This window comes from Taurulus bubalis (assembly GCF_910589615.1).
Source record: "Taurulus bubalis genome assembly, chromosome: 4".
Classification (NCBI taxonomy): Eukaryota; Metazoa; Chordata; class Actinopteri; order Perciformes; family Cottidae; genus Taurulus; species Taurulus bubalis.
Genome location: NC_136592.1, coordinates 33421369 through 33435187, shown reverse-complemented (window position 1 = coordinate 33435187; position 13819 = coordinate 33421369). Strand labels below are relative to the sequence as shown.

Sequence of the window (13819 nt, the reverse complement as noted above, 5' to 3'; positions counted from 1 at the left end):
CCTTCTTCTTCTTCTTCTTCTTCTCTTTCTCCTCCTCCTCCTCCTCCAGCCCCGGCGCCCGGCCCCAACGTCACCCTGGTGGGCCGGTACCACTGTCACCAGGGCCCGGGGGTCCCTCTGGACAAACTGTGTGACTTCAGCACGGACTGCCGGCTCGGCGACGACGAGGGCGACCTCTGTCGTGAGTACAGCTGCTGGGAATGAGAAAAATGTGAAAAACAAGAAAAGGGGGCAGAAAGAAGAAGAAGAAAGAAAAAGGCAGCGTATTCTATGCTTGGCTAGCATTTCTCACCCTTGACATACTCCGTGGTTGTTATTTCTATCTCTCTGCACATTTGTTTTCTGCTTTGCTCGAGGCCTAGGAGGGAACACGAGACTATATGCTGACATCTTACTCACAGGCGCCGTGCCCCGGGCCCTGCTGTGTGTGTGTGTGTGTGTGTGTGTGTGTGTGTGTGTGTGTGTGTGGTGAGGATCTTTTTGTCGTCCCACCTGCATGCATCCACGTTTTACATCGTCCTCACGATTAACAGACGAGGAGTCAAAGGCTCGGTTTTCTTTTTGCTTTTCCTCGCTCCCTCCCACTCTGCCGGTCCCCCATGCGGTGCTTATTAAGAAACGGATGGTGGCCGCTCCCTTGTGCTTGTAGGTTCGCCTACGATGGATCTGAGAGCTAAAGGGGCTAACGAGAGGGTGCAAAATCCCAGCCGGGCGCCGTTCCGCTCCCTGCTGCAGGAGGACTTATCAGCGCTAATTGGCCCAGAGGCAACCCGAGGGGCATAATCCCCGTTTTAATGTAATAACAGAGTGTTTGTGCCGTGGGCACGACGCGTGTTTGACGTTTCGATCGTCGAAGCCAGAATCTGATTTTTACTGCACAAATAACGATCAGTAGAAAACTCAAACATTGACTTTACTCTGCAACCATCTCCGGCTTTCTGGGTGAACGTGTCTGAAATATGGGTTATGAATACAGTAATGAGATGGGTATGATTGCATAGCTGCATCAAGCTCAAACAGAGGAGGGACAGGCTGGTGAAGGCTGATGGGTCCGGAGGGGAAAGGCTGATCGCTGTGATTCAGCTGGGACACGTTTAAGATCCTCTTCTCTCTCCACCTCCACACACCCTTTTCCCACTGAGCGCTCTTATTTTCTTAAATGAGCAATAACCGTTATACAACCCATTGTTGATTCATCAGTCCACGCTGCTACTCACATGTGTCTCTTTACTCCCGCTGTCAACCGCAATCTGCTACCGCACCTCAGGCTCCATTTTGCATCTCCATCACTTGTAACGATTCCCCCCCCGCTACCCAAATCACACAGTGTTCCCTCCCGGATCCCCTGTTCTCTATGATCTATCCACCAGTTGTCTCCATCTGATTTGATCTATTTAAATCCGTCATAAGCACTGTCAGGGCTCATTAACAGAGGGGGGGGAGGAACAAACCTAGCTTTGTTTCAATCACAAAGACGCCTGACATATAAGGGGAACCAGGTCCCCTGCGGCTCTCCCTCGCCGTCCCACCGCCGCCTCATTATGCATAAACACATCCGCCGCTCTCTGAGAGTCACGGCTTCCTCCGGTTGATCTCGGTCGGTCTGAATTCTGCAGACATCCCTCGGTTCCCGACACGACCGCATCCCCGCGACTACACGGAGCGACGCGGCTTGCATCAAAAGGTGGATGCATGCAGAAATTCTTTTGTTTCATCCATAAAGCAGCATCAGTGAGAACAAACATCACTACACATGAGGCCAGGACTGTGATGTCTTTCTTTGTGATTCTTGTAACCATTCAGTCCTTCTAACCTACATGCACTGCATCACTTCTTATGAACCTGACAACTTGTTCCCTAGATCTATGGAAGCATAAAAATGTCACTGTTACAACCCTGTGATGGCATTTGAAAATGAAATAATACTTTATTCTATCTTTATGAACACTTCTCTCCAAGGTAACGGAAAAGAAAAGAAGAAATATATTCATGACACGCCATAAGGGCCGTTGTATAGAAATAATCTGGAGCTCCAATTCCTCAGTCTGATCTAAATAGTTTTCTCTGCTGTGTTTAGAAGGTGGAGGAGAAGGTTTATGGCTCATATCCTTTTCCTTCATTCATTTTTTTTCTTTTTTAATCCGTGGATTTTCTTTGTTTGTTGTGGTAATAATCATATTGGCCCCACGAGACGCCCCGACATCTTAAATAGGACTAACAACATTTACATTTTCTCCCAGGTTTCCAGGAACATGCAAACACCCATGATGTGTGTGTATGTATGAGTGTGTGTATGTATGAGTGTGTGTATGTATGCGTGTGGAAGAAATCATAACTCACCTGGGAGAAAACGTGAACGCCTTTCATCCTATTGGAACATACGGTGGTGATGCACTTCTTCAGCCCTTTGTGGCCAAAAACGAGTTCGACAACATCACGCAATAATTTCTTTCACCGGTTCTTAAAGATGAAAAAAAGAAAACGTGGGAAAGAAAACGTTACTTCGAAGAATGATCCCAGCAAAACATATTTTTTTATTTCCCAAGTGTTTCCCCGCTTTAAAAGAAAAGAAAAGGAGCTTTGTCAGATTATTCAGGCGAAACCTTTTCATCTATTCTTCAGGAGCAAAGGCATTTTAGTTTTTTTGTTTTGTTCCTCTCACTTGCCTCTCAGGGCCTCCCAGCCGTCATCACCTGTATGATCACGGGACATAAGCATGTTATCCGCGTCCTCTCGTCATGTCGCCGTGACTTTATTACCCGAATGACACGTTCATAAAGACTGAGCGATGTCCATGTCGGCTTTCATGAAACAGTAATGGCACCGTGATGTCGGCCTTATTCACGCCTCATTAAATAAATTGTTTCAGGTTGAATCCATTTGTAAGCGGCTAAACTGGACGGATGGGGAGCGGTTACGAATGACAGCTCGGGTCGCAAAGAAAAAGGCGCCAAGTGACACGCGCTAATGCGTCTGCGGTGACATCATCGCCGACTTCTTCATTCGCGTCGCGAGCGGCGAGCGGGGGATGTGACATTGAGCCCCGTGCTCAGCGCCTGGTTCATGTAACGAGGAGGATGACTCTTACACCACACAACACTCGCCGAAACCTGCAGAGGAGCTTTTAGCTTGTTGGTTGTAAAAACATGTTTTTAATGCTGAAACTTCCAAATGAAATGGCGCTAATAGCTTTATATCGGGTCTTTGAAACCTGTCGACCATTTTGTGGGATTATACAAAACATTTAAAAAGCCAGTGACTTTGATGAACGAAACATTTCTCCTGGTTTCCTTCCTCAGGAACACCTGCTTTATGATCTCTGCTCAGGCCACTTTCACTTCCATTATCTGGGTGAGGCCTTTTCCAAAAGGCACACTGTTATCAGCCCACTCACAGATTCTTATCGGTAATGGGCACTCAGTGGCTCGGGATAAAAAGGAACATGAAGCAAACTTCAGCTGAAAATTCAGAAACTCACACCATCGTTCTCGTCGTCAACTAAAGTTAAAGACTGGTATGAGTTACCGACATGCAGAGGCTCCTTCATACGCAGTTTAACAACATGTGCCTTCAACACATCGAGGAATGCGAGGTGTGACTCATCGACATCAATACAAATACACGCTTCTCGTGTAATAAGCACACTTTAATCATCCACATTATTTGATGTATTCATGTGGCAGGTATTTCCAGTGAAGTGTCACTTCAGCTGTGTATACGTGTGTGTGTGTGTGTGTGTGTGTGTGTGTGTGTGTGTGTGTGTGTGTGTGTATACATACACACAGCCCTGTCATCTGTAAGTGAAGAGGCTGTCCTGAAAGTGAAAAATGCAATAAAAAAAATGTGCCGTTGATCAAATAGTGGGTATTTTGATATTTGCACTTCCTAAGCTGGAGGTGATTTTTCTTTTTCTGCCGGTTACTTAACCAAACATAAAAGGGGAGGCCTTGTTTGCAGATGGAGGTGTGTGTACCTTTTCATTAGGACGCGGCGTGGAAATGCACCAGGATGCAATGAGGCCGCACATCGACGTTCTGTGAAGTGACTTCAAGTTCATCGGCAGCTGGAAACTCATCATGTCACCACCTCGGCTTTCTCATTTCCCCTCAGACTCTCTTTACTTCGTGCTTTTTCCATTTTCTGCTTCCGTTTCCAGAGTCACTCCACCGCACCTCAACTGTAATTTTCACCAACACATTGAGTCCTGTGGGCCATTAGTCTGCCCCTCCCCCCACCTGAATGACGCTCTCTCATCTCCTTGATTCCCCCCCTGTTCTCTTTCTCCTTGGTAGTTTGGCTGTCAGGGTTCGCTCCATCCTCTCTTCTCTCGACCGCCTGCTGGGCCTGTCCACTCATTACTTGCCTCCGTATCATCTTCTCCTCTCCTCCCCTGATGTATTCTCTCTCCTGTCTCTCTCCAGGCCACTTTCTCAATGGCAGCTACTGCTCTTTTGAAGAGGGCGAGTGCGGCTGGCAGTCCGTTGCGGGCCGCGGTCTCTCCTGGAGGAGACTCCCGTCTGCAGCCAAGGCCACCAGGCAGAGCTGCCCGTCGTCAGGTGACCCGACCAAATGATGTCATGCTCTCTGAAATGTCTTAGCAGGTGTCGATGCCTCATTAAAGTGGGCAAACTTCTTCAAAGGGGCAAATTTAGGAAAACCCCTGTTATTGAATATTTGAGTCTAAACAGCTGTGAGGAATGTCCTCAGCCCCTCTGATGGGTTGTCTGGCTCAGAGCGGCGTGCGGCTAACGCAGCTAACGCAGCTAACGCAGCCAACGGCTGTAAAGGTTCATAGTCAGTGCCGTGTCTCCATATGAGAATCTAAAGTCTTGCTTTGCCGAGGCTTGTTTTTGCTCTCAACTATTTACATAAGTCTCAGAGGTAGATGGTATTATTCTCTTGCACAGTATTTTTTGATTAATCTTCCTTTGGTTGTATCACTGAGGCCATGCAGAACTATCGCTGCGATCCCGTTTCAAAACTTTTATGTGTAACTTTGTATTCATTTCATATCCAGATATTTTGACGTGTTTTTAATGTGTGTGTTGAAGGTGCTTCGTTCAGTGTGGAAGGGGGCCAATCCACAGGCCAGCGGGGCCCGGCCGTCCTGAGGAGCCCTCTCTTCCCGCCTCCCCTGAGAAACTCCCCTTGCTCGGTGAGCCAAGTAAAGTTAGTCTTCTCCCCGGAGAAAGTTGTCCTCTTCATTCTCTGAGATGGTCTCACTGCTGCTTTAAATGATAACGGGCCAGATGCACCACTCTGATTATTAGCACCTTGGCCTCCGCGCAGTGAATTTTCCAGCCCTGTCATTTTCTGCACCTCTGCACCGGCTGGAGGCGCCGTGTTTTCGGGTTGTCCATTCTCGTGAACTCGATATCTCTGGAACGCCTGGAGGGGACTTTCTTCAAATTGGGAGTAAACATCCACCTTGACTCAAGGATGAACTGATTCGGATGGTTGCCAAAGGTCACAGTGACTTCGTAAATCAATTTTTTTTGGCAATGACTCAGGAATAAGTCTGCTATGTATCACAATTTCCCACACGTGTGTAATAGGTGACTACATGTTGGACATACATGTATGTATTGAAGATACGTTATTGCTTTTGGAAATGTCATCAACGTCATGTTAGTTAGCCAGGCTTGCTAACGTTTGCAGCTTACATTAGAGCAGGTAGACACCATTAATGAGTTATTCATCTTTATTTTGTGTTTCTGGTTGTGGAAAGCATGAAGAATAGAACCCTCCAAACTCTTTAGATGCAGATTATCTCCCTTCCTCATCAGTCTGTACATAAGAAGTGAACGTAACCATCGTGATGTCACGCATTGCTTTGTGGACTGCCGTTTGGAAGCCTCAAGCTTGGCGATTTTGGCCGTCGCCATCTTGGCTTTTTGCAATCGGTGAACAGAAGTTAGCGGTAGCTTTTCAGATCTGTGACTGGCTTAGCTCCGTACTGCATTGTTGCTTTTTAAGTGCTTCATCACCCAAATCAATCAGATTATATGTATTTAAATGTGCCTGCTGGCAGTAATATATGAATTAATATATACTTGTGAGGATATATGTACTGTATGCGTATGTATCATGTACTATATATGTGTATATACATGTATGAGTAGATTACCATATAACTAGGAGTTTGAATATGTGTATGGGCGGATCAGTATGTATTATTCATAATCAGAAATTCAATCAATTGAAGCAGTGATAAGTATTCTTATCATGAGTCCACCGTAATCATGTTCTACAATAATGATTATGTAATCCTTGTCGGCAGAATCGATAGCGCCGCGTACAGGAAGTCATGAGGATGTGAGAACAGATCTCTCCCTATAAAACTAATATAACTAATATCTTCATCAATGAGGAAGGGAGCTGCCTTTTTGTCATTCTTACATTTGAAAAGCGCCACAGGCTATTATGCAAACAATTTAATATTCTTTCCGGTGACCGTTTCCATTGAGCTGTTAATTAATTGACTGACTTCATTATTTGATATGTTAATAGCTCTCAGCTCAAAAATCAAATGTCAGTACCGAGGCAGCAGGTAAACAGATCCTAACCGGCAGAGAGGTTGACCTCATCCATCACAGATTGAATCTGCTGACCTAGTTGTGAAAATAATCAGAATCCATGCATTATTTAGCTCGTGGCGCTCACAGCGCACGTCTCCGGGGTGATTGGTTGTGTGCTTGAACCCTTGATTGATGCTGTTGCATCTAGAATTTAGTTTATGTTATTTTGATATAGCTCAGCTCAGCAACCTTTGGCCCTCTGCATGTGTCCTGCATATTTAGAGTTGGCAGGCGGTGTTGGAGATGACACAAGCAGACACAGAGGTGGGGAGGTGACAGAAAAGGTCAAGAGGTCAGAAAAGGAGATAATGGGAGAGAGGGGGAATACATGTAGTCTGCACAAGAGAAACAAGCAAAAGGAACTGGCTGCAAGGAAGATAGAAAATAAAACAAAAAACCCTTTCCTTCCAGCTCCTCGGGCGCGCGGCCAAAGATTAGCCATGATTCCAGATTAACGCTCTAAATCCTTCTCTCTACACTGAACCCTTTAGCCTGTCCGCTCTTGGACAACTATGTTGAGGATATTAGCTTTGGGTATTAGCTGCAGACCACTTTCATGTCCTGCCCGGCGTGCGCTGTGCAGCGCCGGTAATCTTGATGTTTAACCGGCCAGCATGCGGCCCGGCGGCGGACGATAAGGACGGCAACCTGCTGTCGAACGAGCACAATGCGAGCGCTCAACATGAAAGCCCCAAATGTAGTTGTCCGGGCGTAGTGTCGTCTCTATGTGTGCTTTTCATCAGGCTTAAGCCAGCATCTGTTCCACTTAAATGGTGAAAGCAAGAATTATGTTCTTGGCGTGACCGAAATGCTGCAGAGGGACATGGTCTCATCCCATTGCTTGTTAGCAGGCTTTAGATTTCAGACTTCCTTTTACTATTTAATTCCTGCCACGGCCCGGTTGTTGTGTAATTGGAAGCAGGTTTACACCGACCATATCCCTCCTGGAAATGGTGAAATGAGATTGATTTGTGCCAAAGCATGCAAGGAGAAACATAGATAGCAAAATACTCAGAATCATGATCCTGGTTGAGTTTTATTAATCTTCGAATAATTAGAGCTGAACAGATGGCCGTTGCTGATTGCGCTCAAAGCAGTTTGAAGTGCATCCCTTCCTTGAGCGGTAACCCGGTACACGACTGAGTCAACACAATATTTCAAAAGGAATTCAGAAGTTGCTGTGCTATTTCATTTGTTCTCTTTAATTGTCAGCCTCGAAAATCAACATCGTCTCGGTCACCTTTGCTCACTTAAACTTCCAACCTTCCAGGTGCGGTTCTGGCTGTGCTCCGGAGGCCTGCAGAGGGGGTCGCTGTCCCTGTGGATAGCGGAGAACGCCACGGGCCGCGAGGAGCAGCGCAGACTGTGGCGCTCCACCGGCGAGCTCAAATCCGAAAGGGGCTGGAAACTCGTCATAATTCCCCTCTACGGGCTGTCAGACTGGTACGGAGCACTCGGCTGTAACAGGCGCTTTGATTATGATCGAGCTGCATGTGTATGAAGGCATCAAACTGGCACGTCAGAGCGAAGGGGTCTAGCTCTCATCCCCGACAGACCTCCTGCACTCGGAAAGGAAGTCTTGAGAAACAGAACCAAGAAGCTCAGACATTTACATGTTCTGGGAAACTGTACCTCTGAACTCTGCAGAATGAATGAACCCCACAGGGACTCTAGTCTTGTGCCGTGGACCTGTCCAACATAGACCTCTCTCCTTTTGCTCCACTCTGTGATGAAGAGAGGAGAAATCAATACTCAAGGCTCTTACCACCCTACTTGCCTCCCAATTAGCGACGGCCCCAATTTCCCCTCAAACGAGAGAGAAATTAAAACAAAATAGAGTAAAGCAATATGAAAAGAGAAACCCCAGATGATTTCATCTGTTCTCCTGACTGGGGGTTTTTGGCCATTCGAGCTGGGATAATCCTGCTCCCCTGAGAGCGATTAGTTTTTGATTCCTGGGTGATGTAGTCAGCTGTGCTTGTGCTGTTAATTAGAATGTCATGTCCTTAACCATTGGCTGAACCTGCCAGTCTTTGCGCGGTGACCTTTGTAGAGCTTAAATAGAATCAGAAATACAGCCTGGAGTGCAGACAAATGTCAGGACAGAACTGACAGTGTGCTGCGTGGACTCAGAGTGATTATGTGGGTCTGCCATCAGGTTGAAAAACATATCATGTAGTTATTAAATGTTAAAATTCCCAGATGCAAACCTCTTATCGGTATGACCGCTAGTATTGAAGAGGAATGACTTTGGATCATATTTACAGTATAACAGACACAGACAATCACTTCCTGTAAACATCATTGTACAGACAATGTAAAAAATAATAAATCAGACAGAATTATGAAGAACTGACATTTTGGGAAATACGCGTATTTGTTTTCTTGCCTGAGAGTTGCATGTAGAGGACAAGACCGACAGCTGGAGTAAGCAGCCAGTTAGCTTAGCATAAGGACAGGAGAAAGGGCACAAAATGGCGAATTTACGTTTTTATCCTTAGATTTTTGTCCGGCTAATCATTTAAATGATAAGATGTTAATTATTGAACTGGTAGGTGGATCTTTGGAAAGAGCCAGACTAGTTATCCTCTCATCTTAGAAAGATAACAAACTATTTTCTTAAAAGGTTTTGGATGTATAGCTCTTGCACATTATCTTTTATATTTAAACATATATCATTGAGAAGAGGAAGACGTCTTTCCTCCCGAGAGAGGTTGAACTGTTTTTCTGTATCTGCTGAAAGAGCGACCCGTTGGTAATAATATAGACCGAGCTGTCACAGGCGTACAACGCACACCAAAAGGTCAAAGACATTTTTCTTAAAGTGCTATAAATTCTTCTTCACTTCCTTTCAGTCAGAAGCCATCCAACCTTTCCCAGCCGGTGCGGTTGTTAAACAGCTGTGTCCCTCCGTAGGTTTTGGCTGCAGTTCAGCGCTGAAGATGGACCTGGACCCGGTTCAGCCGTCTCCATAGACAACCTCTCTTTCAGTATGGACTGCTTCTTGGCATGTGAGTACCATAAAACAAATGTAAAAAGCTTTTTTTCCGCTCTCACTTCATCGAATCTGGGTTGAGCTGGTGAAACCTTTGACTGACAGCCTGATTGATTGTCCGTGACGAGCATAACGAGGGTAAAAAAAATGGATTGCTGTGAGAAGTGTAAACTCCTTTTATAGACTTCAGACAAACTTAAGTAAACAAAGTGACCTAAGCAATTTAATTAGTAATCCAAACAGCCGTGCACTATGTTCATGTTGTATAGAGATAAGGTTTGACTGAGCGGCAGTTTTACACTCACTGAGGCGTTCATCAAGGACGCACTTAACATTGAAATTCCCTTGACTTCGCCATAATATAGTGCTCAGGATTTATTTTTGTGCATTTCTCAGAGAAAAATCTGAAAATAATATCAGAAAATCCTTGCAAGTCTACTACTTCCTTATATGATAAATTTTGTAAATGAACTGCACTTTTGCCTTCGCTTTATGGAATTGATAAAGGGTTTATATAATATATACAGTACATGGTCTTTAAGCATACTTTCTTTGAGAACCTTTGATTTGTCCTGAAATGTCAGAACAGTTCCAGTCTGCCACGATCCAGCCTGCTGCCTGATAAGGGCTCATGTTTGAATGTTGTTCTGCAGACTCATAAAGGTCAAGTCTCCTTTCCGGATACTTTTGTGTTATGATTGAGTATCAGTATAAAAAAACAGGAGTGTGATGATAACCAAATCCGGAGGCTGGAGTATGAAAGGTTAGGAGTTCAGTGCCTCCCTCCATCTCTGCCCATCTGGAAGGAACTGCTCTGTGCCGGGAATAGTAATGGGAACAGTGTTAAACTGGAACGGTGTTAAAGTGACGACAACCCGGCCAAGAATTAGATTCAAGAGGCGAAGGCATTTGATGCATTGCCTGGTGCTGGCCAGGGAGATTATAAGAAGAAGAATAACCCCGTCGTGTTGTCCAAGGTAAGAAGGGATTGGTACGGTGGCCATGCTGGGACAATTACAGCAGCGACAGAAGAACTTTTCCACTTCTCCACTGTAGAGCGTCTACGTGGTGTTATTGTTGTGGCAACCGGTGTTGATCTGATGTGATAGAGCGCAGTGATTCATTTTAGAACGAGTAAATAAAATGTATTTTCCGGGGAGATCGTACCTGCGGCGGACAGAATGACATCACGAAAGCGAGGCTTGCAGGGAACCAATCGAAATGCAGATGGAGTCATTATTTTACAGCCATCACATTGCGCAATCAACATTTCACATCGTTATGGGAAAAGCCAAGTGACGTTTCAGTTGTCACTAAAAGATACAATGTTGTTCAAAGCTGATTTATTAGAGCTATTTAGATGCTAGTTTTCATTCAATGGAGGGTGTTTTTATTGAATTCAGTCATTGATCACAGATATCATAACAACACTATCGACCTAACTGTAAATCGCAATCAGATGACATGAGTTCATCAGCTGAATATTGATGTGAGGAATTGCTGTTGGTCCAAGCTGGAGAAGATCGTCCTCCGTCAGCATCGGCTTATTGGGCCGGAGCCTCTTGATTGAAAGACATGACATTCTCCAGGAGATGTTTGCACACCAATGTGTGTTTTATGTCCTTCAGCGCGGGTATGGCAGCGCCGAAGGATCATCCATCCACGCTTTGCTCACTTCCATTACCTTCAGCTTGACGCAGACACTTTTTTGTATCTGCCATCATTCAGGCCGGCCGATGGGAGATGCCGACGCTCGGCAAAAGGCGTCGCGATCACTGTGGGGGATTAGCATGATGGATCCCTGAGCGCCGCGACACGGCCCCACTAATGTGCTGCAGTGGGAAAACATACTGTGAACACATTATGCAGAGCGCCAGCCGTCCGTGGCCTTCTGTTGGCCTTAGCCTGATTTATAGTTTGGGAAGCGCGTGTGTGTGATGATGCATCCGCTGCCCTTCAGGTGTTGTACCTGGTTGTCGGTTTTATCATTTCATCTTCACCAGCATCAATAAATTAGTTCATTGTGTTAGACGGCACAGGAAGTTCATCTTTTTGTCTCCGCCTTGTGCCATCAGCTCTTTTCCCCCAGCAATGAGCTGCCTCCCACCATCACACTGAAATCTGCCCCCTAAGTCCCGGGGCCTTGACGTCACCCTTCGGAGATTTGGATGGAAATAATTGGATTTCATCAAACTGTGTTTTACCCACACAGCCACACTCTATAGTTCTATCTATGTACAATGAAGATCCAGTTAGTTTTTCCATTCCAATTATGTGCAGACGGGTTGGCTGGCTGCTATCTGTCGCTGTAACTCATGTAATACAACTACTCAGATGTACCCATTGCATTAATTGTGCACCTGCACCTGTGAGTTTTGAGAAAACGCAGAGACACATCACGGACCAGTAACTACAGATGCTCAACAGTCCTCAGTGTGTTCACGGCGATGACATTACAGCGGCGCTAATTAAAGCTACCGCATTCAAATGGCGGTCTCTCCCAGGCTTACGGGCCGCCTTCAGCATCTACGTAGAAGCAGAACATGCAAGGTTACAGATGATGAGTCCAGAAGTGTTTCCTTGCATTTGAGAAAACGTACCAAAACATGTTAACCGCGACCATGTAATAGAATAATTCTGACTTATAGCGATAGCAATCTCTGGGCTGGTCTCTGGCTTCCGGCGTCCTGCTAATGACCAGTGACGGCCACGCCGCCCGCCGCCCCGGCCTCTGGTTCCCGCCGCTCCGTGGTGGACCTGCTGAGTCCTCCTCCTCCTCCTCCTGCTGCTGCTGCAGCATACCGATGCCGTTCCCCTCCATCGCCCTGCTGCAGCGTGCCCCCCTCCCCCCCTGCTCAGAATTACAATGCGGTGAGCCTTATTAGCAACTTTGTTGAAGATGCAAAAAGTTGCTGAACTTGCATACGTGCACATCTACAGGGTCACAGGAACAGAGGGGCAGCGTCGCGCAGAAACAATCAAACACGTTGCGGCCACTGGCATTTGATCCATCAGATCTGCACATTAACTCTCTGCATCAAACCGCCCAGGCGGTGGTGACTTAGACGGGATATTTATTCGAGGATTACAGGGCGAAGGAATGAGCTATTGATTTTTTTAGGTGGTGTATTTTAGGTAAGCAATGCTGCAGGTTTTTGTTGTTGTTGTTTTTCAAGCTTTGAGGACAAAGTTACCAGATTTCGTTACTCAGTGAAAATTCCAGTCGAGACAGCACTTTAATTATATTTATCACCCAGAGGACCACAGGTGCAGTTCCCGACAAATAACATTGACGTCAAGTTGTTTGCTCCGAGTTAAAGCAGGTTTCCTTGGATCAAATGGTTCGGCGCCAGTTGCTTTCCAAACCTTTCAGCTGTTGAGGGAGCCCCTCGCCATATTGTCATAAACGGTGAGCCTTCAGCTTGAGGTGACGGGGGAGCCGAGACAGAGATGAGGGAGTGGTTTTTTTGCGGTAAAATGATTACAGAGATAAAGATGAAATGTCTTGCTTCTGTCCCCTGACACCACCAGATGATGGCGGGGAAGGCAAAGTACACTATGTGGGCAACCCATTGGCTGGTCGCAATTAGGAAACTTGTACTCCGATTTCTGCTTGATATTCCGCTCACGCGACTCCTTTCCGAGGCTCAGACACACCACCTGCTCGACTGTGGGTTGTCCAGGAGTACTTGTGGCTTCCAAGAGCGAAGCAAGTAAAAGAAAACAGTATCATGGAACCGTTAAATCATCCTCTGCTGCCTGGTTACCATCCATGGGGAGCCCGACGGAGAATATCATGGAGCTGCAGAACAAACAAACTGTGTGCTCTATAAGACTGGAGAGTGTACAGCTAGAACCCCCCCCCACACACACACACACACACACACACACAGTTGCCGTATGAAACCTTGTAGTCTTACTCTCAACAGTCAGTTCTATAAGCGGAGCAGAAATGGATCTTAATATGCGGGTCATACGCACACACAGTGTCATTTACGATGCATTGTGTGCATGCCTCAACACAACACTGAGCACACTGAGTGTTCAATGAAAAGGCAATAAGGAAGCCCCCCATTGCTGCTGATAGACTGAAGCATTGTGGCAGCATGACTGAAGCAGCAGTGAGTCTTATTGTTCGACAGTATATAAATATTAATTCAGAGACAGGACCAGCAGAACAGCAGCACGGTCAGGATCTGAACCAATGCCCTTGTTTAGTGTCATAGCATCGAACGCCGGCAGCACT

General features: G+C 46.1%; 1 protein-coding gene across 1 annotated transcript in view; it reads left to right on the top strand.

Annotated features, from left to right (window-relative positions):
• The window catches only part of LOC306736028 (ALK tyrosine kinase receptor-like), a gene marked incomplete at both ends in the record, with an annotated part of 325018 nt that overhangs the window by 270600 nt on the left and 40599 nt on the right, over nucleotides 1-13819 (top strand). The window contains 5 exon segments of the mRNA XM_079217608.1: nucleotides 50-181; nucleotides 4422-4556; nucleotides 5052-5155; nucleotides 7849-8021; nucleotides 9495-9589. Of these exon segments, the coding sequence (XP_079073734.1) occupies nucleotides 50-181; nucleotides 4422-4556; nucleotides 5052-5155; nucleotides 7849-8021; nucleotides 9495-9589 (639 nt within the window).